Genomic DNA, 27,916 nt, shown 5'->3' with positions numbered 1-27,916 from the left:
GTGGGCCAGTAGTGCCTAGGCCTGTGGGCATGTTATCAGGATGTAGTTGAATGTGAGCACTCGGGCATCTGAGAAGCAGCACACTGCGCTCCCCTCTTTTCCAAGGCAAAAAGTAAGCTGAAGCAGCAGTTCCTCAAGCACACCATACAGGGGAGAACTGGTTTAGTGCTTCCAGGGTAAATTTCCACACCAGTGACAAAAATTGAATGAACTGCAGCTATCTAAGTAGGCATGAATGCCAATACCTATTTCAATCAGTGCCATGCCAGCTTTTGGCCCTAGCTTCCAGTCTGTGCCAAATGACATTATCAAAATAGCATGTAAGTTCTGCCACAGGACAACAGAGCAGAAATGTAGCCGTCCAGATCACTTGACCCTACCCTGACACTGCTGATTACAGTTCTACCCACAACAGCAACTACCAAGACAAAATAAAGAGCAATCCTTCAAAAGTAGCAGAGGCCCATGCTTACAAAGGAACACATTTTTCAAGTGTTGCTTCTTAAAGGAAGTTTATTCCAATGCTTCAGGTTTTTTTCCAGTGTTTTTAATGCTTTAATTGATCAGAGAGACAACAAAAAAAAGCCTTCTCCAATATAGTAAGCAGTGTGCTGTGAGAGAGGTGTCTCTTATAAACTGTTTAATCACGTATCTTCCCAACCCTTCAGAAGAGATTTTATACTAAACACTTGCCCCTCAGCTGTTCTTCCCAGAGGATGAACAAGCTTAAGTCCTGGCTATTCCAAATTTTACTACAACCTCAGAATTTATGGGCTCTCTATAAATCAGTATTCCTAAAGGTAAGTCACACTGAAGAATAGCCCTTCCCAGCAAGGCAGATAGTCCCGGTATTCAATGTCTGTAGAGAGAAGGAACTGAGGAAGAAAGGGAAAGCCGGGCTTCTTTACACACTAGACATCAGGCTAGTGCCAACAGGAGAGGAGCAATCAACAGCTCACAATAGGTTTTTAGCATAAAAACAACTGGAAATTGCTGTTGTGGAAACTATGGCAGCAGTGGATGCAAAAGCAAAGCATTTCTGATACTCAGTGACACCTTTATACAGGCAGAGGTTTACTTGCCAATAGCCTGTCTTGCCATTCTTCTGCAGGAAGTCTCATTCCTTCTTTGAAGGTCTGTCATGAGGCCATCTTGCAACTCAGCTCTCCCACCCAATAGGAAAACAAGTCCAGAAAGAATAATTAAGACAAGACTTACCCTGTATACTAGAGAAACTTCAGAAGACATAATGTAACTGTTCATATTATCAGATCTGCTGCTCCAAAATAATAAATTACAGCAAAACCTTAGTGTGCGCTGTAGGCTGCTCAGGAACCACTGCACTTGTCAGCATGCAATTACATAGAATAAAATGTAATAGCTTCTAAAGGCAGTATGTAATCATTTCGTATGCCTTGCAGGTACAGACAAACACACATAACTGGTGACATGGGTTTATTTACTGAGTTATTGCAAAATACAATACTTTGCAATCAATACAGAGCAACTCTATTCAAAAACTATTAAATACATGGTTACATCTGTGTCCTCTTGTGATAACAAAGTAAAAAATATTAAAGTTTTAACAGCTGGAACATCAAATAATGATCTTCACAGAAGAGTAACAAAAGCACTGGTTGAAATCACACTCCAAATATTTAATTAGACATGGTGTATGATCTATGCAGCAACTTTAATACTGGAATCCAGTACTCAAGGCTAGCTCTGGTTCACTGTATACCTGCATTTTAGAACTTTCCATTTTTATTTAATCCACTACTTCAAGTTCTTGCCACTACCCTCTGCTTACACTTGCTTACACCATGCTGTCCTGAATTAGCCTCCCTTCAATGACTGACATCCCTGATGGACAGCCTCTGGAGGGCCAGTTCAGATCTCTCCTAGCAGCAGGGGAGATCACTAGAGGACAGAGAAAGGAAAGAACATCAGAAGCAGGAAAGTAGTAATGAGAGGCTGTGACAGAACAAGTAGTTAAAAAACAGGACAGTGCATTCCATAACTGTTACAAAATACTGTTCAAGCAGCAGAACTCATACATGGATGCTTGTTGCTAAACAGCTCAGTGATTTGTTATTGTAGGTGTTACACACATACAGAATTCAGCAGTAACGCAGTAAATGACAAAATTGAGATCACTAATTTTACAGCAGTGATCAAAAGCACCTTTCCAATGCTTGCCAGTGCAAAGCTCACGACCAAAACGATGGGCTGAAAATACAGTTGTCAGTCAATGGAGGACTTGTGAGAACACATTGCCAGAACTGCTGACAGAGGACACAAAGTGCCATTTTCCAAGCAGCACTTGAATAGTTTACTTAAGTTTCCTCTCTCCCTAGCCATCCATCTTTTAAAGTAGTAAAAAACAAAACAAAACAAAAAACCACACCACAAAAAAAACCAAACAACAAAAAAACCCCAAACAAAACCCCACCAAAACAAAGCAAACCAACGAAACACAAAAAAGTAAAAAGACTTCATGAGAAATATTTTTAAAAGGTGTTGTCAGACAACATTTCTTCAAGGCCAAACTGCTGTAATAGTGTACAGAAGTCAGCTTCCAACAAGATGATACTTCATATTTGCTCTTCCAATATTTTTAGGGTGCAGTTCAGCAGTGTGAGCACCAGGTCTGCATTTACAAAAGTGTCCTTGTCCCCACAGGCACGTAGATATTGTACTTCAGCATCTGCTTACACATGTAAGCTTTGTATACATAGCTGTTGTGTGTACACCTTGCAAGTACAAAACAGGCTCTTGCCTTTGAAAACCACAGTACTTAATATATCTAAACCATTAGACTTCCAATCTCTTCCTTTGGTATTGAATTGATAGAAAATTTACAATGCCATTCTTCAGTCTTACACAGACTGAGTTATTAACCAAGAAAATAAAAAAGTCTCAGTATCCAAAGAAATCCACAAATACATTCATCAATATGTAGTACATTACGAATAAGGAGGCAATACATGGAATTGCTATACTACGAATGAAAACCAAGCAGCTATAGGAAAGCCTAAAAGCCTTCCTAATATTTTTGCTCATGTAACACTTAATGTCACTGTAGCAATGATGATATAGCAGCTTCTACTATGTTACTTCCCAAGTTGTACACTTTGATTGAAAAGGGGGGTGGGAAATGAAGGGCCTCTGAGGAGCTCAGCAGCAATACTTAAGTGCATTGAAAACATTGATAATCTGTGGCACATAGGAATTAATGGCTTACGCAGGATACTTTTTTCTATTTACAGTATCATACACTTGTATAAAGTCTCTGCTGCATTTTTTTTTTTAGTACTTAGCCTGTGGCAAATCACAGTACCATTATTCATAGAAAAAGGAAATCCCATTTTCTTATGAAGACTAAGTGACTAATGGGTATTACTTATCCCTGCTTAATCTATCTACCCCTCTGAACCTCATGAATCCCAAAAATCTAATTGGCACAAAAACATTTTGATAACTTAATACAGGAACTGATTGCTCTTGATTGTTTACCTCTTGACTTAATCATTACGTTCACTGCTGGAGAATTATCCACTTTGCTAGATGTCAGAATTAATACATTTTAAAAACAAATAAACAAATCCTACCAGAAACCACACACACACAAAAAAAAACCCCAAACCTGCAAGAAAGAGTGACTTCACTGTTGGGTATCTGACTGCATGACAGGAAATACCAAAGCAATGGGGTATATCACAGTAATATCATGCTGCCTCTCAGACACCAAAGACTACAGCAAGCCTTCACAAATAATTATGTTTATGGAAGTAGTAAGCAACTCAGCTTCAGCAAAAACCTGCCTTATCACCAGGCTTAGTAGGACATCAGAGCCTTCAAAGCAGTTTCCAATATCAGTCTGAAGAGATTGGGATTTCTGGTTCCAGCTGAGGCAGAGGCAAATTAGAGGGGAGTGGGAAGAAACATTGTACACAATGAGACACAGCTGAAAACATGACATATTTGCACTTGAAGATGCAAAACACACTGCAGTAAAGGAGGAAAAACAACTAAATGACATGACATCTGTCTCTAAGGGCAGGAGGTATGGCCCCCTACTTTGCAACAGGTTTTTAAATAAGTATTTAAAAAACTTAAAAGAAATCAAGTGCATAACAATCAAGCTGAAGGACAATGCAGAACAAAAGAACCATGTTTGAAGGTCAATTTCAAATCCTTTACAAGACACCTGGATTCATTTCTTCACTGGTAAAACCCTGTCACCAGGTCTAAAGAGCCTTTACATAAAAGGAAGCAGCTGGATACAAGTATGGAAATTTTAAATATTTACTAACTGTTGTATAGAAAAGTTTAGTTGTGAGACTAAGGACAGAGTTGCTTTTAGTCAAAGGATTGCATACCCTTCTAGAAAACAACAAAAACACAGTAAAACAAAACAAAAAATTCCAACTAACTATGCCAACTGATTATCAGTTTACTAACCTTTGTGTTCAAGTCCTCAACTAAGATATTAAAAATGCACTTGCAACACCTGAACACAAAACAGGGTGTATCTGCTATGACAAAATTACTTTTCTTTCCAGCATACTCTTCATTAGCTTTTGGTGCCACATGCTGAAGAAACTAGATTTAAATCAGTGAATGGCAAGTGTCAGCAGGCAATGATTTGCACTACACTGATGGCTCCATCTTGATCATCCTTTTCCTCAACACCTCCTTTTTTTAACTTTTAAATTTAAAAATCAATCTTCCATTTGGAAATTCAGAGCCAGGTCTGATTTTCTTTGTCACCTCTGGTCACACTGTAGGATATCTTCAGAGACCATTCTTATTTCTTGCCGATTCCATTCGTTACTTTTGATTTGGAGTGCCGATTCCTCCTTCTAGATGAATGGCTTTCACTATTGACTGAATGTTTTGGTGGACTATTGTCAGCACCTGCTGAGAAATAAATATCTTTTGACTATATATATTTGACATTGTCAAGCTCTTGTCTAAAAGACAGTAAGGCTTTCTAGAGCTACAGTGTTTGCAGTTTGGATTATTTCAGGCTAATATAAACTGGCTGATACTTCTACTCCATCTAGTGGCCTTTTTTTTTTTCTAAAAAAGCAATTCTTAAGACTTCTGTAAAATTCCTCCTCCTCCAAAAAATTCAGAAGTTTACTATAGCAGAATATAGTGGTGAAACATCCTCCATTTTAAATGACACCAATAATTAAACCTCCACATTTTTATTACTGGCAGGTACTACTATCAGCAATTAAGAACTATGGAAGTGAGGTCACAGATCCTTGTAAGAGTATATTTCTTGTTTTCAGTCTTTTACATGACAGACCATGTTTGACTCTTGAGAAAGCAGAGGGAGACAATGGGGAATGAAACAACGATTCAAGAGCAAAACATGAAAGAGACTGAAGTTTGTAATTAATGAAGTAACAAAGTCAGATAAATATTTGCTTGGCCAGATTTCTCCAGCATATATAAATGGGAAAAACATTTTGAGTGCAAGCAATTTTTCTCAAGAAAATATAAAAATCTACAAATTTACTAAACTGAGAATAAATTAATATCAGCATCCAGAAAAATCATGTTTGAAATATAAAGCAGCTCTGCTGTAGGTGCTTTTCAAGCATATGATAAATAACAAATATTTTTAATGGTACAAATACCTGGAGCATAAACTCTGACAGAGATAACTTCCAGGTATGAATCTTGACATTTGTTCAATAAGCAAGACCACACTAAAGAGTTAATGGAGGAGGCAGGTAACTTAACTAACCTCTAGTGTAGGGAAAAAGTCAGAGAAGGAGGCTGCCTTTGCTTAGGACAGAGAAAGCTGTTTATGACCATCAGCACTGCATTGACTAGGCAAGTGTCAGTAAGAACACAAGCTCCAGGGCACATTCTTGACTGTTTCTTAGCAAGCAAGAATAAAAGCACAATTCACATTCATATGTTTCAAATCAAACATGCAATGTTCAGAGAGAAAACCTGTCCACAACAGTTATGCAATGCATAATGCCCTAAACGTACACAAATGGCTGGGAATAATGGCAGAAAAATTCAGTTGCTTTATTAAAAAATAAATACATTCCCAAGAGTTAGAAGAAAAAAGGCAGTAAAGCAAAATAGCTTTGCAGATGATTTATCTGTATAGTTCCTGCAGGAACATTTAAGTCCAGTTGCCTCCAAGGTAAGTTTCTCAGGTCTCGTTTCCCAGTGCTGAGCCTTAATGCTAATACTTGGAGAATATAGTTGCAAAAGTGCCAATACCTCTGCTGAATTTAGAATGAAGCCAGGAAGCATCGGGACTGTATGGGCTGTCTTCACTTTCTGATAAGGTCTGTAAAAGCAAGAAGGACACATGTCATTGGGATGCTGGTGGTTCTTTTGATCAGCACTTCACCTGTTTGCAATTAGACTTTAAATTTAAACTGTGGCAGAAGTCCTCATAAAACATTCAGCCAGTACTTAAGACTCTTCCCTTCTTAGTTAGAAGGTACAACATAGATGATACAATAAGAACTCACCACTTGCCATGTGGTCTGTTGTGTAACCAAGTATTCTTAATATTCCGCTAGCATTCCACCTGTACAATGGGAACATTAGCTAACCATTCATCCCTGAATGCTTTGCTAAAATTACAGCCTCATTTTGAGTAACTAAGAGGACAGCATTCTTTAGAAACCACAGTGTAATTTGGGATCTGTCCAAGGCTCGTTGAATCCAGAGTTCTTTCTATTGACTTCAGTTAGACTCTGGACCATCCCCCCTCATCCCCATTTATACTAGCTCTGGTAAAGAATTCTAATATCTAGGAGTTTTGCAGTTTTAACTCTGGTATAAAATAAAACCAGGCTTCTTAATAAAGTACCTTTTCTCGGTGGCCATAGTATTCTGCATACCAAACCATACCATATAAACACAGGAAAGTTGTAAAGGCCTAAACAAGGAAGGAGAAGAAAAAGAAAAAGTAATCTGTAAAACTTTTTCCAAATTCCTTACTGGTTCAAAAGAGTCACTGGAGATTCCGCATTCAGAGACTTTCATGCTCTGCTTCTCTCTGCATCTTTTTTCAGGATGAGTAAAACTCATGCTTCAATTTTAAGGTACACACGTATTCTGCCACCATGCGGTATGCAGACCAGTTCTTAATGGGAGCATGAGAATACATAGAGATCACCCACATACATGTTGGATACACTGTCAGTATGATTTTTGTCCTCACCCTGTACAGTCATCATACAAAGGCAGCTGGTAGGCACTTGTAGGTATATTATCAGGAACAACCAGCCTGGGAGAAAAAAATTTCTCCTTCTCCCTGCCCCATGCTTCAGTCTCAGTTACATGTTTGGTTTTGTGGTGCTCTGATCTGGGAAGCAATTAAATACTTCTCTCCTCTGAAGTTTCAGGAATAAAATCATCATGCTAAATAAGAGAACAATAAATTCTGACTGCCTATCACCTGTTCAAACTGTGTCCCCAACTAGAAGGGAGAAGTATTTATCTGTCAGCCCATTATAAATGCCTTATTTTTCACTGACCATTAAAAATGTGTTTGACATTGGAGTTACAAGTCTGGCAAGACAAACATCCATCTACTGTTATAAAACAGGCATTTCATGCTGCATTTTCAGGAATCACACTGAAGTACAGAAAGTTGCGGGCTAAGTGAGAATGATTTGCCTGATAAAGCAGGGTTGTTTACATAGTTATAAGACTTCAGTGTGAAACAACATGCATTACTTATTAATGCTATTCATTAACTCCTGTTCCTTTTCAGTGGGCACTATAGCAAGCACCACTAAAGTTAGCCTCAACCAAACTGACATTTTCTCTCAAAGATAAAGCGCCTTATAACTAGCGTTTGTTTCATTGTTAAGCACTGGTAAAGTGGCTATATTCTGCTCTGTCATGAAATGAGGAAAAAAGTTATTCTAGTTCCTTCAAAGTGTGTTCTAAATGATCTAGCATTTGCTTTTCCTAGAATGTGCACAAAGCTCCTTACCAGCATTCCCCCACAACGATCCCCTGCTGCCAATGTTCCAGAGAGGAAGCTGTTTAGATGCTTTCAATGGTTTTGCCCTGCTTTATGTTTCACATGAGAAATCTCACTTACCACACAGAGAAGCCAAAACACAACATACAGTATTTGTGTTTTGGAAAAAAGATCCTGTCCAAACTTTATGCACACAATAGCTTCAAGGAAAGCAATAACCCTGTGGGTAAATGAAAAAAAGGGGGGGGGGGTGGTGGTGGTTACAAACACTAAAGATTTAACTCACTTGTTCACAACCCAGACCCCAGCTCTAAACAAGCATTACTCTCTAGTGAGCACACACCTCCCCAACACCAACATTAACTGAAATTCTTTGGGAAATTTATTTTTCTTTCTATACTTTTCTTCAGCATAAACAGCACAAACAGTGAACAACTAGCAGTTCACAATTCCGCAAGCCTCTGCTTGTCCAGGGAACAAGCAGGAGTGTGTGTCAATGGCAGAGAATTTTGGTTTATACCTACCATTGTGCTTCAGCCCTCACCAGATATAAATTTCTTTTCCATGCCGAACAACCAACAGACTCCCTGTTGGGTGAACTAGAACTGTGCTTTGGGTATTTCTCTACTGGATGTAAATTTACTACAATTCTAAATAGGCTACTTTGCTTGCTTCAGATGAATTTTAATGAGAAAATTAACATGAAACAGCATTTCAAATTCTGAGAATCCATGCATTTGCCCTGGTTTATGTATAAACTCAGGTCCACACTACAGTATCAGAGGATTTCAGGAGAAATGTCAGAGGAAAAATTGCAGTATTTACTTTCTTCTCTGGCATTATAACAATCAAAACAAGTATCATCTCCAGCTCTCTCCCCATTACCAGATGTTTACATCTTTTCAGGCATAAAGCTGGCAAACAGGACCCAGCTCCCTCCGTGAAAGGGGGAGGAAGATGTCTGCATGACTTAACCACTGGTATTGAAGAGATGGTCCTGGTGCAAATAATAAATTACAGCTTTCTCTGTACCATCTAATGTGACTTGCAGCATAAGTAGGGTCAAAACTTAGAATTGTGGAAGTAACACCTAATTGACCAATACTGCAAATTAACAAGGTGCATATTAGTAAAAACTTGAGAGCAGTGTTACTCTATTGGGACACCAACTATTTATCTTTCTTAGTTTTATATGATTCTCACTGATCCAGCTGCAGATTAAAAAATAGCTAAACTGAACTACAGCAGTGAGAACAGAAAGACCACCATCAGGAAACAAACATATGAGGGTATGATACACTTGAAGGTATAAACAAAACAATAGGCTATTTTCAACAAGGACTCAAAAAAATGATACAGCTGTTTGTGCTAGATTTATACATTCTTTCCATTATTTTTGTCAAGAATACTTGGGTTAAGCACATTATAAAATAGGACAGCTATTACAGTTAAAGAAGTGGTAAATCAAAAGATAGAAGAATGCTGACAGTGAAAAGCATTAGTGTCCTACTGAAGGGTGATGAGAATACTCAATAGAATTAAAGACACTAAGTTTTTGTTCAATCAAAATGGTCTTGTAACATCTTAACAGATATTGCTTTTTGAAAGGCTTCACCTTAATGAAAATAGCGTAATTTCCAGGAGAGCTGTTGCACTGGCCTTGTTCATGCCTTACATCATTTCCTGTCCATCTATTGAAAGTGATGCTACAGTATATGTCAAGTCACAGAGAACAGAGTTTCATACTAATGCAAGGCACTAATTTTAATTATTCCCGTGGTTAGGCTGTTACAAATTCAATTTGTGCCTTTAGAAGTGTGTCTTGATCACCATAGATATGAATATTCTATATATTTGCTTTTAATTGCTTCAGAAATTATATTCTGGATAGTTAAATTACTGGAAGAGTGCTGCTTTTCTAACAAACGACAGGAAGTCCTAGTGGTGTTCTGTTTTTTCTAGCAAATTATAGAACTAAGCAGTATCAAGGAAAATACTTAGTCCATGCACGTTTCCCATAATTAGATCACACTGTAGATGAATATTCTATCGCAGTTCTTGCTATACGATCGTAAAGAGATATTTGGGCATCTATTTATTGACATATATGTGTTGACATATCGACATGTTGACATATTAATGTGTTCAGTGAGAGCTTTGAACCAAGGATGATGGTTTCTGTAATCCTTAACAATTTTTCAGAGCCAAGGCAAACATTCAGCATCATATTTCCCTTTGGTTTGCAAAAGAATATATTCTTTCTCTTGGATGAAAGAGGAGTTCATCTTTCTTTCTTCATAATGCAGAACTTGAAAATTCTTACCCCCAGATTATAGAATTGAGTCTAATAAGAGTCTAAAATTACCATCTATAGTTGAGAAAATTTCCTTTTTCATATAAACATATAAATTCCTAAATCATTTAAATACAGATTTCAGTAACTTGTCTGTATTCAAATGTGTATCTCCAAAATATTAATATAGTTGATCTGTAACTACCAAGGTGTTTATGCACAGAGCAAGGTTATTTGATTCTAATTGTAAATTAAGTAGTCACATTAACTGTGTGATTAATTAGTTATCTTCAGTACTAAAGCACCATCCATACCAAACCCAGAAAGACAAGTTACTCTGCCATGATCATTTAAAAAAATCCTTTTTAAGGACTGTGTACGTTACAGACTCTCTTTAGGAATCGTAACGCATGTTTCAAGGAGGGGGATCCTCCCTAAGTAAGGAGGTTTAGGCTTCCAGAAAATATCATCGACTTGTACTCAGCCCCACTAAGAACATTTGTATGTCCATTGGATGTTACAGTCATGAGTTGAAGACAGTAATAGATCCATCCAGGAAGGTGATAAGTCAGTGAAAGAGGTGAACATTTAAGCCCAGCCAAACCCAAGGAGACATGTGTCATGTTCTCCAGGGTACATTTAAAACAAGAGTAGAAATCCCTTCAATTACATTGCAGCATGCTCTGCTCTCATCTCAATTAAATGTTGAGGAAGAGGCATTCCTTACGGTGGTGTAGCGCCCTTGGAAACACATGTTCCAGCCCAGCACTGTTCCTAAAACTCTGTAACATCCCTAAGACTAATAGCAAAGGTGAGGTAAGTTTGCCAGAGCACTGCCTCTAAATTAGATCGGCGTATTTATGGCTCATTGAAATGCTATTCCAATTTAAAACAGTAATAGGTTCTTCTATTAAACACAAAAATGGTTCAGACAATTCTGGAACTAAGAAATACATTAATCTTGACAAAGAGAATGAAATGGCTGTTTTAATTTAAAATCATTGCTATCAGAAATTAGCTTCTTGAATAGTTTCTTAAAATACATATATGTTTTTTCTTTAAGACATTATTTAGGATCTTTTATGTTTTCCCATTTGTAAGCTTCCAAGTCATAAATCAAAAGGGACACTACTACACTGCCTAATTACACAAAGCTTTTACAATGCTACAATAGCATATGCTTCAGGTTTGCAGAACAGTACATTTTAGTCAAGCCATCTCGAGAAGGAAGTTCTCACCAGAAGCAAACATGCAAACTCTTCATTTAAACATCTCCTCCATGAGACATGTTGAAAGAGATTGTAGCCAAGGTAACCATCATTCATAGTGTTATTCCTTTCCCTCTTTGAGAACAGAATAGAAATCATTGATAAACATGGTTTGTTTCACTGTCTTCTGTTGTGATTCCACTAACAGCAGCAATGCCCACCTTGATGGCCAGGTAAACATTGCTCCTATGACAGGCAAGCGGTAGAGGCTAAAGTTTTATCCTTCTCACCTGACTGAGAATATGGGCAGCAAGGCCAATGCTACTTTGAAGAAGCCTAGCTTTATCCAGCAGTTTCTAGTTCTTCCTTCTGTTCTTCTCCTTACTCATTCCATCACTTCCCATGTTCTACCTCCAAATCCAGAATTTTCCTTTCCTCTGAACTTGTGAAAAAAAGAAAACCTCTCCATACTGTTCTTTATACTAAAACCAATACCAAACAAGGACTAGCTTCATGCAAAGCCTGTTCCTGTGCTGGACTCATACTTAACACTTGGACAAGTGCTTCAAGAATGCAGCAAGAACACTTACCCAAACACCCAGCACTGAGTTCCCACCCTCTTGCACTGTGTATCCGTGAGGTATGCATAGTATTGTCTGAGAAGTAAAACAAGAAAACTCTTCAGTGAAGTTGAAATTCCCCGGAGTATTTACATTTAGAAAACAAGTTTATGTTACAAATACATCTATAACAAAAATGAAGTGCTGATAGTTAAAATCATATGCATTAACACTGGATGTCTAACAGATGGCTTCAATTCTAGTAGGACAGATTATCACATAGATCAAATAGCTTGAAACAACACAGAAAACAAACCTGAGAGCAAGGACTGGGAAAGTACCCAAACCAGTAGGCTAACAAAGCTATGTATTTGCTTCTTGCCTCTCTACTGAATCTCCAGTTCTTTTAGGCAAAGTGCAACAGCAGCTTTGAAAGAATTAGAGAATCCTACACTTTTTCCACAGTTTGTCTTCAATTTATTAACAACTGCATTTTCTTGAGAGATGTGGGTTTGAATCTTGAAAGAAACTGAACATAGCTATTCCATATCCTAGGAGAGTGTTCTAACCAGTGGCATGTTTTCCCCTCAAGAACAGAGTAGAATTTCTCACTATTTTAAAAACAGTGTGGAGATCTTTCTGCTTTGTTTTTTATGCTCCTAAATTTTAAGACTTTAGAGAGGGGAATTCCAAAGAAGTGGAATCAAAGTTCCTTTTCTCAGTCTCTGATTTCCACTTACAGATGGGGAAGACAAGTGTTATTAATCCAACAATACAAGGATTGGTTAAGAATAAAGACTTCTACAGGTTGGCAAGTGCCATAAAAATACTTAAAAGTTCACCTACACAGGAGCTTATAAGGATGTTTAAGGTGATTTAATTAACAGTGTGAAATCACTGCACATAACTTGAGACACTAACAGCTGTATTTTAGGAATAAACCAACGCATGGCTGCCATTTAACTGTCCAAGGTAACGTCACTTTACTCATGAATGGGAAATTCCCTTCCTCTAACTTCGGAACTGTGTGCATTCTGTGTACCTCCATCTATTGTCAAAGGAAAAAAAAAATTAAGGGGACTCTGCTAACAACATGAAATAGTGCACATGACTAAAAGCAGGTTAATGTTTCTACACAGCTGTTAACATTGCACATGTACTGTTCTGTTACTCTGAATATGGTAATGCTCTATCTTTTCTTATAACATGCTAATATTTTCTGTAGACACACAGAATAAGGAGCTCAGGAGAAACAACAGCTCTATTTTTCCTCATCTACACTTTTGTGAGCAGCTGACTCATCAACTTGGATACTTTCACATGCAGTCCTCAAGGATAACATATGCAGCTAACTCACACAACAGGGAGATGCTATAAAAACAGAAGACGGAACAGACTGGTTCTGCATCCCTATGGAAACACAGATGTTTATATACATCTTACCTTATTAGTTTACTTTTCAATAAAGTGTATTTTCTGACAAGTGATTATTGTTTTGCTTTTCATGGTGGCAAAAGCATAAATTTCTTGAAAGGTGCTGGACTTACTCACAAACTCTATGCAGTTCTTGGGTGCCTAGAAGTCAAGCTACTTTAAACCAAAGAAAAAACACCATGGCAACAAAATTACCTTACAGTGGGTGCTGTAATGATTCCTATGAAGAGAATTCTCCCCCAGCTTAAAGGGTGGCTTGCTTGGAACACAAAGATGTGTTTCAAAAAGAATGTGTTCAACTCAGTCAGCTAGGAAAAAAAAAAGTTAGTTAATAGCGTTCAACTTGCATAACTTTTAATGAGTTACTACAGAAGATGTGCAAAGATTAATGTGGAAACCGCAACACTGAAGGAAAACTATCTATGCTCTAACACAGCCCTGCTAGTTAGATTGAGGATTTAAAGAGTCTGAGATTCCTGCTCCAGGACAGGCAAGGAATATACTAGTAAAACAAAGAATTGTCCTCTAGACACCTCTATGAAAGTATTTGCTGTCTTTCAGGAACCCATTAAGGGACCAGACAGTAATTCACACTGAAGAGGTCTTCTGATAACTTTCATATCCTAAATCAGGTAAGAATGACCGAGACAAATTTGGTAGAGATGAAGAAAGAAAATGTACCGCAAACACTTCTAGTTCTCCTTTTAAAAGCTAAATCCAGCAAATTAAAAAAACAAAAAAAGGGGGGGGGAGTTTTAGTGAAGTCTGCTAGCATTTGCACGACGAAGTACCAAAGCAATTAGGACGTGTTATGGAGTCTTGCCGGATCAAGGCCAGAATTCTGAGTATTAGTGATCCATCCAATAGTCAATGGGAAAGAAAAAAACCAAAACCAAAAATACCCCACACAAAAAACCCCAAAACAAATGAAAACCCACTCCAAAACCCCACTGTCTAGCAGTTTATAAAACTGTATCAATTGCAAAGAGCAATATGATGGCCAATACAGCAGTCTGTAATATTTGGGGTTTTTGACAGATTCTGTAATTACACTCTTGAACTATAACGTAACTCCTGTGAACAACGCCCTGACCAATTCTGTATTAGCAATTCATTTAACTGCGTATTTCAATGATGGACATACATTGCATTAGAATATCTTCTAGCCAAACACAGCCAATAAGTAACTGAGCTGACAGCAGCTTTGATTTCACAGAATTTATTTCTTACCTGCCAAATGATCATGAAAAGGTAGATTCCAGCCACTCTTTGAAATGAAGACTTAGGGTCAAACCAGCGGACGTAGGTCCAGCTGGCTGGGGTGAACTGTAATACAGCTCTTTTGATTTTCCCTGTGGTTGTGTGAATGTCCCTAGAAAAAGAGAATGGCTGAAGTAAATACAAGGAATATGCAAGAAAAAAAAAGCAATAGCCATGTTACTGATGTTTCAGAACAATCACACTTTTTCACTGGACAGCAGAGATCTTCACAGACACAACTGTGTACCAGGCAAGGGTGAATTAAGAAACATAATCTATTAAGCATTTCAGTCAGGGTGCATTCTGCTATGGAAGTCCACCCTCCTCTACACTCAGTCAGTAACTACAAAACATACCTATCATTCTCTCCATGAAGGAAAGAAACAAGGATTGCGATCCTGCAACACCCTTGGAAAATCTAGAGGATATTTCTTCCTACTCTATGCTGCCACTGCTCTTATCCCAAAGACTCCTTGTTCTAGAGCTCACTGACATCAATCCTTCAAGAATCTGTCAGATTCATCATTCATTAATTGTATAAGGGGCTGGCTCCACAGGCTTCAAAATACTGCACTTCCAGCACACACAACCCCTGCTGTTCTGATATTAGATGCATGCAAATCTTCTGGAGAAATGCAATAGCACTGTTAAAAGCTAGAAGGCTATTAAATTCCCTTTTGAAAGAGGATGCAAATAGAGGTTCATCTGACAGATGTGTTACTGGTTCTTGCTTTTGATAACATTAATTCAGATGAGCAACAGCATCCAAAGGACAGGGTATCTAAGAAAAACTCAGAGTTTCCTTTTCTGAAGGAAGACTAGTGAGGCTAGAAGTCAGTTTTCACCCTGTTATTTCCCTAGCCCTTCTGGAAAAAAAGGAGATTCACATCTGACATTTCTGATACTTGTGTTCTTTTAGGCTAGTGGGATCTAGGTTAGGGGGAAACTTCTAATCTTTAAGATCTGCATTTATTCAATGAAGAAAGAAAAAGAACACAAGAGGGCACAGGCAAAGGCTTCTCATTCTATGCAGCTCATCTTCGCAGTATAGGTCCCAAAAAAATCTACTCATGCATTTAAAAGAACGTGAGGAAAAAAATTATTCCACAAAGACAGTGAAGACTAGTCCTGCCATAGGTATTCTGCTGTTTTAACTTTCAGTGAACTCTCTAAAAACATAGGGGCCATCAATTCTATAATGCTCATTATTCCTCCTGAACTGAAATGCAGGAAAATTGAATTTGGACTAAAGGCTAGATGGTTCTTAGAGCAATTAACAAATTTGTGAGTAAGAAAAGAAAGTGGTACAGAAGTTCATGTAGGGTACAAATTCGGAAGGCAAGATTTGAGCTCCTTTTCCAACTCTCAAGGCAGTATCCTTTGGCAATTCATTGTACTTGATCATTTCATCTATACCATTGGTAACATGCTGATAACCATGCTTGCCACCAACTGGCAGGGAAAAAGGCAGGAGAGGTGCAAAAAACTATGAAAGGAACCACACCTGGACAGCTAGGAACTGACATTTACTAGGCCATAAGCTGTTGCCCTTTTACACAACATATGCTACTTTATTTTGCAATTACTCCATTTATTTTAGAGGGTCAGAAATGGGCTAAGGCAATTCACAGCACAGGTACAATCAGCCTGATTCCTCTTCTGCAATTACAACTAGTGCTGACAGATTGCCACACTAATGCCTCATCAAGGTGAGCCCAAATCTTGTTAAAAAACATTGTATAATGAGAAAACAATTAGAATTTTTGGTCACTGCCTTCCTCAAAGTTTTAGCTGTACAAAATAAACTAAAAATGCAAATAGCTTTACTACTTTATATTTTCATTTTGCATCAAGGCTTCTAACTTAGATTGCAAAGGAAAATTATATACACATAATCATACTTACAAATATATGCTGTACAGTAGCATTATTATGAGAAGGCTTTTTAACATTTAAAATAAATTTACGGCATTGTTAGCACATGCAGATTGCATGCTATTTCTATACCACATGTGTTTTACGTATGCAAAGGTCTATTTCCCAAGGAAATGAATTTAATATTATAACATCAAACATAATGTTTATCAAGCTTTAATTTAGACCTACTTGAAGCTTGCCCAGTGATAGGTCCTCATCTCCAAGAAACGACAAACTACCATGCCCAACCAGATGCCACCCCCGTTACAAAGCAGGATGTCCAAAATGACTTGATCCCACCAGCATTCAGCAAAATTAGGCAGAAGGTGCATGAAGAAGAGCTACAGAATACAGCAAAAAGATTCTGGGTGAGGAACAGCACAGAATTAATCTAAATTCACTTTTTAAGTACACATTCAAAAAATCAGCTTTTCAGTATTGTCATACTTCCAAGAACACGAGCCACAGCCACTGAAATTTGATGGGCATCCTTCCATTGACTTCAGAAGGCCTTGGATAGAACGACACAAGACATCAGAGGTTTCCTTCTTACCATTCCCTGTTGGGGCTATGCTGTATATAAGGATATCATGCCAGTCCTTGGCCTCTCAAAGATGATATACAGAACATTCATAGAAAGGCATGAAACAAGAAGAACTACTGCATTTCTTGGAGGAAAGAAAGTGTTTTGTGCTTTAAAAAAAATAAATTGAGGAGAATCTTTGTTTTCTTTTTGCTAAATAGTTTTAAGAAGTATGTTTTCTAAACCAGCAACAAGATGCAGTAAGTAGAATGGATGCATTTGTAACATCTGTCAGTACTAAAGCATGCTGGAGTTCAGAACTTAAGACTTGTTCTGTTTCAAAACTTTCTTTCATTTACTATTTTTAAGAAATTTAATAACTGTAAAAAAGATTAAGAGTTCACCAATATTTCAGACACTACAAGCTTTGCTGCTATACTTGATCCAGAATGGTTCAAGAAGTTAAGAGGATATTCCAACTCGCCCTTCCTGCTTGGTCTCTGCTAAGCACTAATGATGAAGGTACTTTTATGATGAAGATACTGGAAAATAGGCCAGAAAGAAACCAACATCAGACTGAAAAGCTGACACCATCTGGATACACAAAAACATATTCAGTCCCTTAAAGACTTCCCCTGGAAAGTACACAAATCATTTACCTCTGAAGCAAGCTGTTCCTTTCTGAATACTGAAATTAACTGAAGACCACTATGAGACATTAGCAAGGCAATTAAATGTATTTACAGATACATTTGGTGACTCTACACTTTTGATAGAGTGAAGGAGAGCAACTGGCCAGAGTTAAGGCAAGATACAATTTACTGAGAGCTAGAAATGGATTCAGCGCCTCTAGTTCTCCCTTAAGAGAAAATAATTGTATTCTCTATTCTACAAGAAAAAAATCCCAGCAACCCAAAAAATAAACTGAAAAAGTTAGCTGTGGACTGGAAATCAAGACAGCTATGTGTTAAGCAGTCCCTTTGGAATACTCAAGGAGATGCTCAACAGAACACACAGCAAAGTAAAGAAAATTCTTAGCTCTACAAAAACAGTACAATTTTTGTCAGTTAATGTACATACACTGTGTCTGTGGAAGATTAATGGTTTGATTTTGTAATTAAGTATCTTTTGTTAACAGATGTATAAATAAAATATTGGGAAAAAAATCAGATGTGGGAAAAGGAACAAGAAGAATGTTCTCTGTATACAGCAAGAATGAATGCTGGTCCATTTATAATAAGTTACAGTGATATTGATAACGACAGTTCCTTTGAAAACTCTTGCAAAAGTATATCAAAGCAACTAGTTTTTCTTTGACAAGGCTATGGGAATTTCAACCTGTAGAAAAGAAAATTTGAATTTCTCTTCAGGACCCAAGCTATACAATGTTGCTCATTATCCTGCTACAGTTTCCTTTTCACATTTTAAATTATTTTAACCTGAAAAGGGCACTGGGCTATGAATCTCAATCTGCAGTAATCCAGCCAAAGACACCAGAAGTTACAGATAATAAGGCAGCAAAAACCAGAGCACAGGTGTTAGGCAGACCATCTCTAAGGTGCTAGCTGTCTTCTCAGAATGAGAGAATGAGGTCTGCTTGCATCCCAACTTTAATCCAATAGTAAGGAGCATAAGCCAAGTGTCCCATTTCAAAACAGGGAACCAGCTGAAATCCATTAGTGTTAATAGAAGATGCACAGCTAAATCCTTGTGTAACTGCCTTGATAACTTCTATAGGTTTCTAATGACTCTCCTAAATTAACTAATTCATTAAAAATCCCTTTGAGTGGTGATAACCTCTCTATATATTGAACCTTACCCAACACATTGTCTGTTCCAATAATCTGCCTTTCAACAACAGGGAATACTAGACACCCTATGTGGTGTCAAATTGACGATGATGGCTGTGTAATGATCAACCGAACGATAAGAATGCATGTGAAACAAATGCAAATTTATTGTTTTCTGGAGGAAAAAACTGAAAACAATAACTAGCAGAGTTGCTTTTTGTGAATGGGTACTTGTGAAATCCTAATCTTAAGCAATTTCAAACAGCATATCCTTCAATGCCACAGAACAAAAACATGTTTTGAAAAGGAACTCATGGCACCAGTATTTTCAAACCCAGAAGTTTAATTTCAGACAACTAAATCCTTACCTATGTTTCTGAATTATAAATGCCTTGTCAGATGACTCAAGCATTCTCAAGACAGCAAGCTCTAGAGAAAACTATGATTTTAAAGACTAAATTCAGGTGTTTACATCCACACTATTTGAAGTGTGACACATTAGACTATACTGTCCCAAAAGGTGATAAAAATTGGATATTTTTTTCCTCTAAATTGTCCAATCAAAGAATACAATGGAATTAAACTTATTTTTATAGAAACGCATCCTTGGATTTTAGGTGACACATATTCTACTAATCAAGCTCTAGATTACATGCAAATGAAAATATTTAGAGTAGCAATTAATCAGCTTGAATTCTTAAAACAGATTGAACGATAAGAACCAGCAGTCCAAGTAACAGTCAATTGACTGAATCAAGTCAAGTATCTGTATTTTTTTTTTAATCCAAAATATGATTTGAAAGTGCCAAGAGTCAAATGACTTAAGCATGTGCTTGGGAGAACTGTGGTAAAACTAGGTAACAAAAATAAGTCAGTGGTCCTCCAAACCATGGTGCAGGCCTAATAAAAATCACATTTTAATGTCACTGAACATGAATAAATTAGGCTTGTGGGGTACAATTTAACAGAAGAAGGTCTATGCACTCAGGCATTATGACAGAAAACAACACACCAAATGGTGTCTTGCCATCACATATAGACTTCTTCTCATGGGTCCTCACACCTTCCTCAGGGATCCCTCAACTCCATTTCACTGTACAGTATGCACAACTATACACAATGTGTAATACTGTTGTATTTGGGTTGAGGGGATCATGACAGTAGATCACAGATATTGCAAGGTGAAAAAGGAGAACAATTGCTCTGAATCACAGAATATTAGTCAACATCTGAAGCAGCATGAGTGTTGACTCCCAGAACAGCAGAAAAACAAATTATGGATGGTATCAATAGGCTGGCCTAGACTTTCCTCCTGCTCAAGTAGTAGGAAGTCACTTACCTAAAATCCCAGTTTGCTGTTGTCCACTAATGCAAATGCATCAATTGCTCAGCATCTGAGTTATAAGGCTTAAAATGTAAATCTATACTGAGAACTAGCGAGTCATCATTCACATAACATTCACACTACCCCCCCTCCAGCCCCTCAAGAACAATTCAAGCCTCATACATTTGCTTATAATTAAGATAAATGGGTGGCCTACTTCAGTGAGCTCCCAGGTGATGCTAATAGTCCAGCATAGCCCATAGCTCCGGATCAGCAAAGCCTTCATAGCCCAGCCCCAGAAATGCCCAAAAGCAAATATATCAAAGTGGCTAAGGATTCTCTCCCACGTGATAACATGACAGTTCACAGCATACTCCTGTTAATGAAAAAAACCACAAACAAAAACAACAAAAAACCTCAATCAACAAGCAACTTCAGAAACACTAGAATGAAGAAACTTCTTTCTATCCAGTGCAATAAGCCTGAAATTATGAGGATATTAAAATAAGCATTATGTCGTTTTCTTGTCCTTCTAAACTCTGCAGGAAAACAATCAGTATTAAGACTCAGTGTCATCACAGTACAGCTCTAATTTAAAGGGAGATAGAATAGACCTTGGTGCCTGAAAGAGCACGTACTTCTTATGTGACAGAGGAACAGCAAGAGCAATAAAATCAATAATAATAAAATCAGCAAACAATACTCCAGAAAATAGTTATTTGCTTTTCTTTGGGTTCTTGATTTGAAATAACCACCTTTCCCCATTTTCATGCTGTCTAGTGTTCAAATGTGCTCATCAGTGGCTAATCCTCACCAGTTTGTGATGTTATGTTACTCATCTCAATGTTCATTTGAGTGTCTTGTGTCTTATTTTCCTCACAAAAGCAATTTCCCAGACCACATTCATATTGAGAAAGTTCAGTCACAGGGCTGAATTTAAAAAAAATCAAAGGGAAATTGCAACTGTTTTGTCACAGATGAGTGGCAGATTCCTTACAAACATTAATTAATATTCTAGTCATCGATAACAAAGGAAATGTGTTCTCTCATCATGTTGTACAGCAAGTGCTAGAAATCACTGCCCAACAAAAAAAAAAAATCTGTATGCCATCAGGAGGCTGCATCTGTGGGGTTCTGTCTTGTCACTGGGCACAAACTGAACTATTCCCAACTGGAAACACACATTTAAAAAAATCTCTGCTCTCCAACCCTCCTAAAATATACATTGCCACCTGCAGGTGACAACACAGCACTGCTCAGTGCTGTTGAATTAAGAAAGGATTCTCTTTCAGGCCAGAACTATTACTAATCCTGCACAAATGAACCATGATCAAGTTGAAAAGGGGATCGCAGAGAAAGATTTAAATCCTGGTCTCCATAAAGAGAAGAATATACAATTTCACACAAATACTTCTATCAGCAGGCAGTTAAGTCCCACTACGAAACTGTAAGTAACCCTTACTGCTGGTGCTCCCTGAAGTGAAAACATGGTATTCCTTCTAGCACAAGCCAGTGCTGCCGGTCATTCAGACAAAGGTGCACCACCTGTCCTAAGGATGGCAAAGCAACAGGTTTAGTGCAGGTACCCAAAGAGATCTGAAACTGGCTCATTTGTCAGCATGAGAAGCATGGAATGCACAATGGAAGCTGCAGGCTCCTAGCTACACCATGATATCTGAAACTCTATGATGAGTGAACACAATGAGGTTACTCCAAAAGTAAGCTTTTTTTCAGGGCTTTTGCTTTATTGCTGTTATTTTTACTGTGGCTTTCCCTCCCCCCATATCATCTTTCCAGCTGCAGCTCTGCCAATCATACAGTGAAATATGTTGAACTTTCTTTTATACTCAAGCAACTTAGTCACCCCTGTGCAAGAAACCAAGCTGCAGCCTTCATTACAGTTGCACTTTCAAAATTTACTCCAACTTTAAGTGACAGTATCAAGATTGCAAAGAAGTATAGACTAAGTTTCCACTGACTGCTAGAGTCAGGGAAACTGCTGCACTATGGTTCTGTGCCAGTAGTAATACTAGTCCTCCCCTGACTTGAATCTATTTATTTCTAATTTAAATGACAGGAGAGCCAGGTGAATCTGACTTACCAACAGACCCCTCATCTCAGCTCCCTTTTGTTGCTCAGCAACATCACTAACCCCCATGCTCATGCTCCATTTAGCAACATGTCCTCCCATCACCCTAACAGCAGGCTGCCCATGCCTTGCCACCACCACACATCTCCTGCAGAACAGAAAGTCATAGCCCTGCTCTAGATGCTGGAGTTGCACAACACATACTGCTGATCAGCAACACCTGAAGCATCCAGAGCTTTCCAGCTAAGGAGCCTGTATGCAGCCCTCACTATCAATCAACTAATGTAAGCTTACTGTACTGTAAAGTTTTCTATTCCCTCTTACATGCTACAGGGCAGGAGTTTGCAGCCACTGCTGATTAGGTGTGGTGCAGTACTTTGCATGTACAATAATTGCTATGACCAAAGACAGTCAGTGTATTTCCTTACTCTTGAGGCATAAGCCCAGTAACAGCACCCACTATACAGCAGGTGACCATGCTGCACAGATGCACAAACCCAAGGGCAAGGAAGCACACTGGTCAGGTGGTGGGCAATAATTTGATGCAACAATGAAGAGGACAAGAGTGGCAACTCTTGCCTCTCCATGCAGTAACCCCCTTCTGCTTGGTGCCCTACTACTCATACCCACAATTCACAACAATTGATTTCAATGTAAAGAATCAGCAGTTGACACAAAAGGCTCATTGACTCTGTCAAGTATAGGCACAAACTTGCACTGCTCATGCCAGCAAATTCAGGTTTATCCCTTCCCACCCACGTAAAACATATCTGAAGCAGTCAAAATGTCCAATAAAGTGCCATGGAGACATACCATAATATCTGCTTCCCTTGTGGCATATCGAAGATTAGGATCCAGCCAGTACATCACTGCTTTTACCTGCTCAAAATTAAGGAAGAGCACGAACACCAGGAACAGAAAATAGAGCACACTGAGACCTGCAAAAAGACTTAGCTTTAGAATCACGTTCACTCACAAAACTCCTTGAGACACAGAGAGTCCAAAAAGCTACTTCCAAACTGTTACTCTATACATGCCCCGTTTGCACAAATTGAGTTTTCTACATACAGTGGCTACGTGCAAAAAAGCTTAACAGACCCAAGTCAGATGGTAATCTCTGAGCACTCAGCTCTTCATATCACCTCCTGTTTCAAGTGATATAATATAGGCTTGACTGCATGAACCCAATCAAAACAAAATCAGTCTAATCAGTTTAGACATGAGTAGTACAAGGCTGTGATCAGGAAGCTCTTTAGTAAGAGATACATTAGGACCCCAGGATTGGATTAGCTCTGTCCCTTTGCTTTAAGTATTCTTGGTCTCAATAATGCAGGTCCCTAAGCCTTTATGCAGATTTCAACACAAAGAACAATTTAATAAACCCACCTGGCAATTCTGAGCCATGCTGGCAATAAAGAGTAGTTATAAATATAAAATAATGTATGTTTGAGTTACTTTTGTGAGCCGGAAAATTTGCTGCTTGAAGCTTTTAAAGATAAAAATGATTATGATTTGTTGTCACACCATTATAAATTATGAAACACTATTATTGCATTTGGGACTACCACCTCTCTCCTCCCAACATCTGAATATGGATCTTTATAAAAAAGAAAAACTTGTAAGAAGTTAAGAGTCCTAAGAGCAGATCTGTGGGTAGATGAAGCTGCTGCTGGGAGTATATCTCTACATTATTCACAAGTTTACAGATATCTAAGACCACATTTGGAAGAGGTATATAAACACTAACACCATTTCCATAGTCTAGCACTCAAACTTACTTGTATCCTGCAGCAATGTCATGGAAGGCAGAAAGATTAATGTGAATAAACTTAGTATCTACCATACAAAATAAACTATAGAAATTCTAAAAAGATATTTTAAACTATAACCAGAACTCGCATGTTATTAATCCCCCATGTATGCTAGAGAACAACTGCCATTCAAGTACACACATGAACAGAAAGTATATATACTGTCCTCTGTAGTACATCCTAAAAACACATCAAGTAAACAGATGCCACACTACTACAAGAAGTACAGGCTGCAGGCAAGGGTACATCCTGAAATGCTGAGGACACACTACTCCTGCCTTTCATCTACTGAACAGGTCTGAGAAACTCAAGCGTGGCTAAACAAACCATGCCAGAAGCAGCAGAATTACACGGGGAAAAATGTTGCTCTTGATTTTCCATGCAGCCTTTTCCTGGAAGTACAAGGGGTCAAGCCCTGACAGTATCAACATTGCGAATGACCTTTTACTTTAACATTTGCTGAAAACTGAAATGAGCAGTAGGACCTGTGTTTCCCGAACTTCACAAGAAGTAGGATTCTTTAACGAGTACTATCTAATCAGCAGTATCCTCTCAATGTCAACAGATGAGTAATCAGCTACTTTGGGAGGCTACTTATTTTTAGCTATATAAGGTGACGGGAGAGAGAAACATTCAGTCCCCTCAAAAAGAAACAGATCAGCTTTTAAATCAAATATGCCTAATTCTCTGCAAATATGCTTAAAGTCTAGGATAGGCTCTGTGAACTCTGAATTTTTTCAAAATAAAATTCATTCTGTTTTTGCCATGTAATTCAGATGTTTAAGGAGCAGGATTTCACTCAGTTCTGTAGTTAATAGAATTATTTTCCAAACTATGAATGCAACTAATATTTACAGGTATTCTTGCTGAAATTATAAGTTAAGAACATGAATATATACATGTTAAGAATATTAATAAACGTATGTTAAGCTATAGAATGATATAATTTAATAAACATATAAAGTAATAGCACATTTTGCCAATAATGAAGAGAAGCACCCTACTAGACCGCATTTTGGTAGAAGTCAGATAGTATATGCAGTAGCTATAAAAAACCCAAACTTTTGGGGTGGGAAGAGATGGCAGTAGGAAGGGTGTGGGGGAAGGAGATTAGGAAGCACAAACACAAAACAGGTTAAAACAGAGTATCAGGATGAATGATCTCTTTCTGGTGATTTAATTTACACCATCCTGACACAGAGTAACTACAATGACATTCCCAAACATAACTAAGAACAGATTACATAAGCAACTGCTCAGAAGTGGGAGGGAAGTGACATTCACGCAAGTTTGATCCACAGTTATGTTTCAGGACAATTCCATTCATCTGAAAGTTAAAATGGCCAGTCCTGCAGAAGCACTGAAAAAAGTCAGAAACACAACTTAAACTTACCAAAAACCATTCTCCATATTGCAGGGTGGGGACGAGTAAAGGGTCCTGTGGACAGTAAACAAAAAGCTTATTAGAAGACAGTCAATAAGAACCACATAATCTATTTTTGAGTATATTGCATATGAGGATTTGGCATAAGCACAGATCATTTCTCCATCAAATATAGCCAAAAGTTGAGGCTCTATGTAAAAAAAAAAAAATTAAAATAAATGGTAACAACAGATTTCAGAGAGGAAAAGGAGACTGCCAATTAGTAGGGTGCAGACAAAATTTTTCGTTATTTTTATGGAGTTTTTTTCCAGAACAGTAGTATGCTGTTTAATCAGCAGACACCATATCTCAGGTGTCACCTGAGGATCTCAATCTGGTTTCTAGACCACAGCTCACACATGGCTTGCTCCCAATGAAGTCATCAAATACAAATTTCTGTGTGTCAACAAAGAAACATGGTGCTTAGCCTTCAGACTACCATGAAATGTTAGCAAACAGGCCTCCTAAAACTTCCAAACTGAGTATCGTATATCTGGCAAGAAGTAAGATACCTATGCTCTTTACTAGTGTCAATATTATTTACTTTAGAGCCAGTGATTAAACTGACTTTATTAGATTAAAAACCTCTCAGTTAATGTGAAGAGGAGAGAAGGTAAGTCTGGTGAAACTGGAAAACCTCTAAACACGAATCATACATTTAGGTAGCAAGAAGTGGCTGAACAAATATTTTCAGCACACGCTGCAGACTGCTCTTTCACCACTGTACACATAAAGCTCATTTTCCTCTGGCATTCAGTTTTTCAGGGAGGACTTTGTGAAAAGCATGGATTAATGATTTTTAAAATGTGAGAAAAACACATCCCAACTCTGAAATACAAAGCTGCCCTGAGCACAATCACTGTTTCTTCCTGAACACTGCCAATCCAGAGACAGTTTAGACTTGAAGAATTATGCTTTTGCTGACAGCTGTAAGTAAAAATTAAAAAGAAATAAATAATAAACAAACCCAAACATAACAGGAAGACAGCATTTCCTCCACAGAATTAAGTGTCATGCAAGGGTTTTTACATTTTTGCACTTTCTGCTCCTCACACAATTACCAAAACTTTTGTCCAACTTAACCTTCTACTGAGCAACTGTGCTTTTACATTGTAATGTAACTCAGACCATTTCTAACTATCACTAGCTTCCAGTAAGGTGATTTACGTAAGGTGTTATGTCTCTGAGAATTTGTAGAATGACACTTCTCTTAAAACACACTGAGGCAGACTCCTTTTAAACATTATTTAAAAATCTGGCAGCGTCATTACTTAGCAATCTGAGCTGCAACTGTGCACCTGCAAATAGAGACACTGATTTTGAGAACCTGACTTCCTTGTTAGATACAGACAAGCTATAAATAACTTGCATTTTACCATTATCTCCTCTCAGTGTGATTGCAACCCATTTTTAGACTGCTTCTTAACATAAAGGAATGACAAAAGAGTAAAGAAAAAAAAATGTAAAAAATGGTACTTTAATAAAAATCAAAATATAGTGGCAATGAAGCGGAAGTCACATGTTACAAAGTGAAGTATAAAAGTATAAACTTTACTCACCATTAGGAAAAGCTAGAACACTGATGATTAGAAAGAAGAAAATCACAGAGAGGATACCCCTCCAAATGTTATCCTCTGGGACAGAATCATCCCTGAAGAGACAGACAACATCAAAGTGTTAACGTACATTATAAGGATGAAGTCGAAAGCCTCTGAAGATATCATATTATTTAAATAAAGACTACATGGAAATTAAGTATAAAATAAGCATGCTGGTTATATAACAAGTCAAGATAGTAACTGCACTGAAAGATTTTCACTCTGCACTTCTGGGGATCCCTTTCTCTCAAGAGAGTTAAACATATAATCAATACATGTGAGCCATAAGCATTGTTAGAAGTCAATGCAGAAGCAATGAATAAGTTTAACACAAGGTAAAAATATGTTCCTGCTTTAATGTTCACAGAAACATCATCAAAAGTACTTTTACACAGCAGAGACCTAGACCAAAAAACTCTAGAGGCCTAGATGCAATTCCTTGGTTTCCCTCTGCTGTTTCGGTGCTGGTTGCAATCCCCTTCACTTCCCTTGGCCTGTTCCCAATGCCAAATGCCTGAGGTGAGTGCAGAGAGGGCGGAAATAATGACTACAATCAGCCTTTGGAAATCATGATTACACAGCTTAGAATCCACGTATAACAGAGAGATGGCAAAACTTAAAAAAAAAAAACCAAGGAAAAATATCAACTTGCTTTTAGATCTATTAAGCCAAAGCTCTGAATAAAATACCAGGTATTATTTA

At 37.8% G+C, this 27,916-nt stretch overlaps 1 protein-coding gene across 2 annotated transcripts in view; it reads right to left on the bottom strand.

The window, feature by feature from the left end:
- Positions 1-1,442: 1,442 nt before the first annotated feature.
- The window catches only part of PTDSS1 (phosphatidylserine synthase 1), a 31,569-nt gene continuing 5,095 nt past the window's right edge, over positions 1,443-27,916 (bottom strand). The window contains exons 2-13 of one of the 2 annotated variants that reach the window (XM_075023654.1): positions 27,176-27,267; positions 25,587-25,631; positions 23,196-23,320; positions 20,511-20,669; positions 16,846-16,997; positions 14,710-14,851; positions 13,675-13,787; positions 12,076-12,141; positions 8,105-8,204; positions 6,860-6,928; positions 6,259-6,328; positions 1,443-4,923 (exon numbers count right to left, since the gene is read on the bottom strand). In XM_075023654.1, the coding sequence (XP_074879755.1) occupies positions 4,811-4,923; positions 6,259-6,328; positions 6,860-6,928; positions 8,105-8,204; positions 12,076-12,141; positions 13,675-13,787; positions 14,710-14,851; positions 16,846-16,997; positions 20,511-20,669; positions 23,196-23,320; positions 25,587-25,631; positions 27,176-27,267 (1,246 nt within the window). In that variant the 3' untranslated portion in view covers positions 1,443-4,810. The remainder of the gene's footprint in view (positions 4,924-6,258; positions 6,329-6,859; positions 6,929-8,104; positions 8,205-12,075; positions 12,142-13,674; positions 13,788-14,709; positions 14,852-16,845; positions 16,998-20,510; positions 20,670-23,195; positions 23,321-25,586; positions 25,632-27,175; positions 27,268-27,916) is intronic. The other variant, XM_075023655.1, reaches the window with a different exon arrangement.

This window comes from Buteo buteo, chromosome 3 (genome assembly GCF_964188355.1).
Source record: "Buteo buteo chromosome 3, bButBut1.hap1.1, whole genome shotgun sequence".
NCBI classification, from domain to species: Eukaryota; Metazoa; Chordata; class Aves; order Accipitriformes; family Accipitridae; genus Buteo; species Buteo buteo.
The sequence above is the reverse complement of the archived record's forward strand: the minus strand, read 5'-3'. Positions and strand labels throughout refer to the sequence as shown.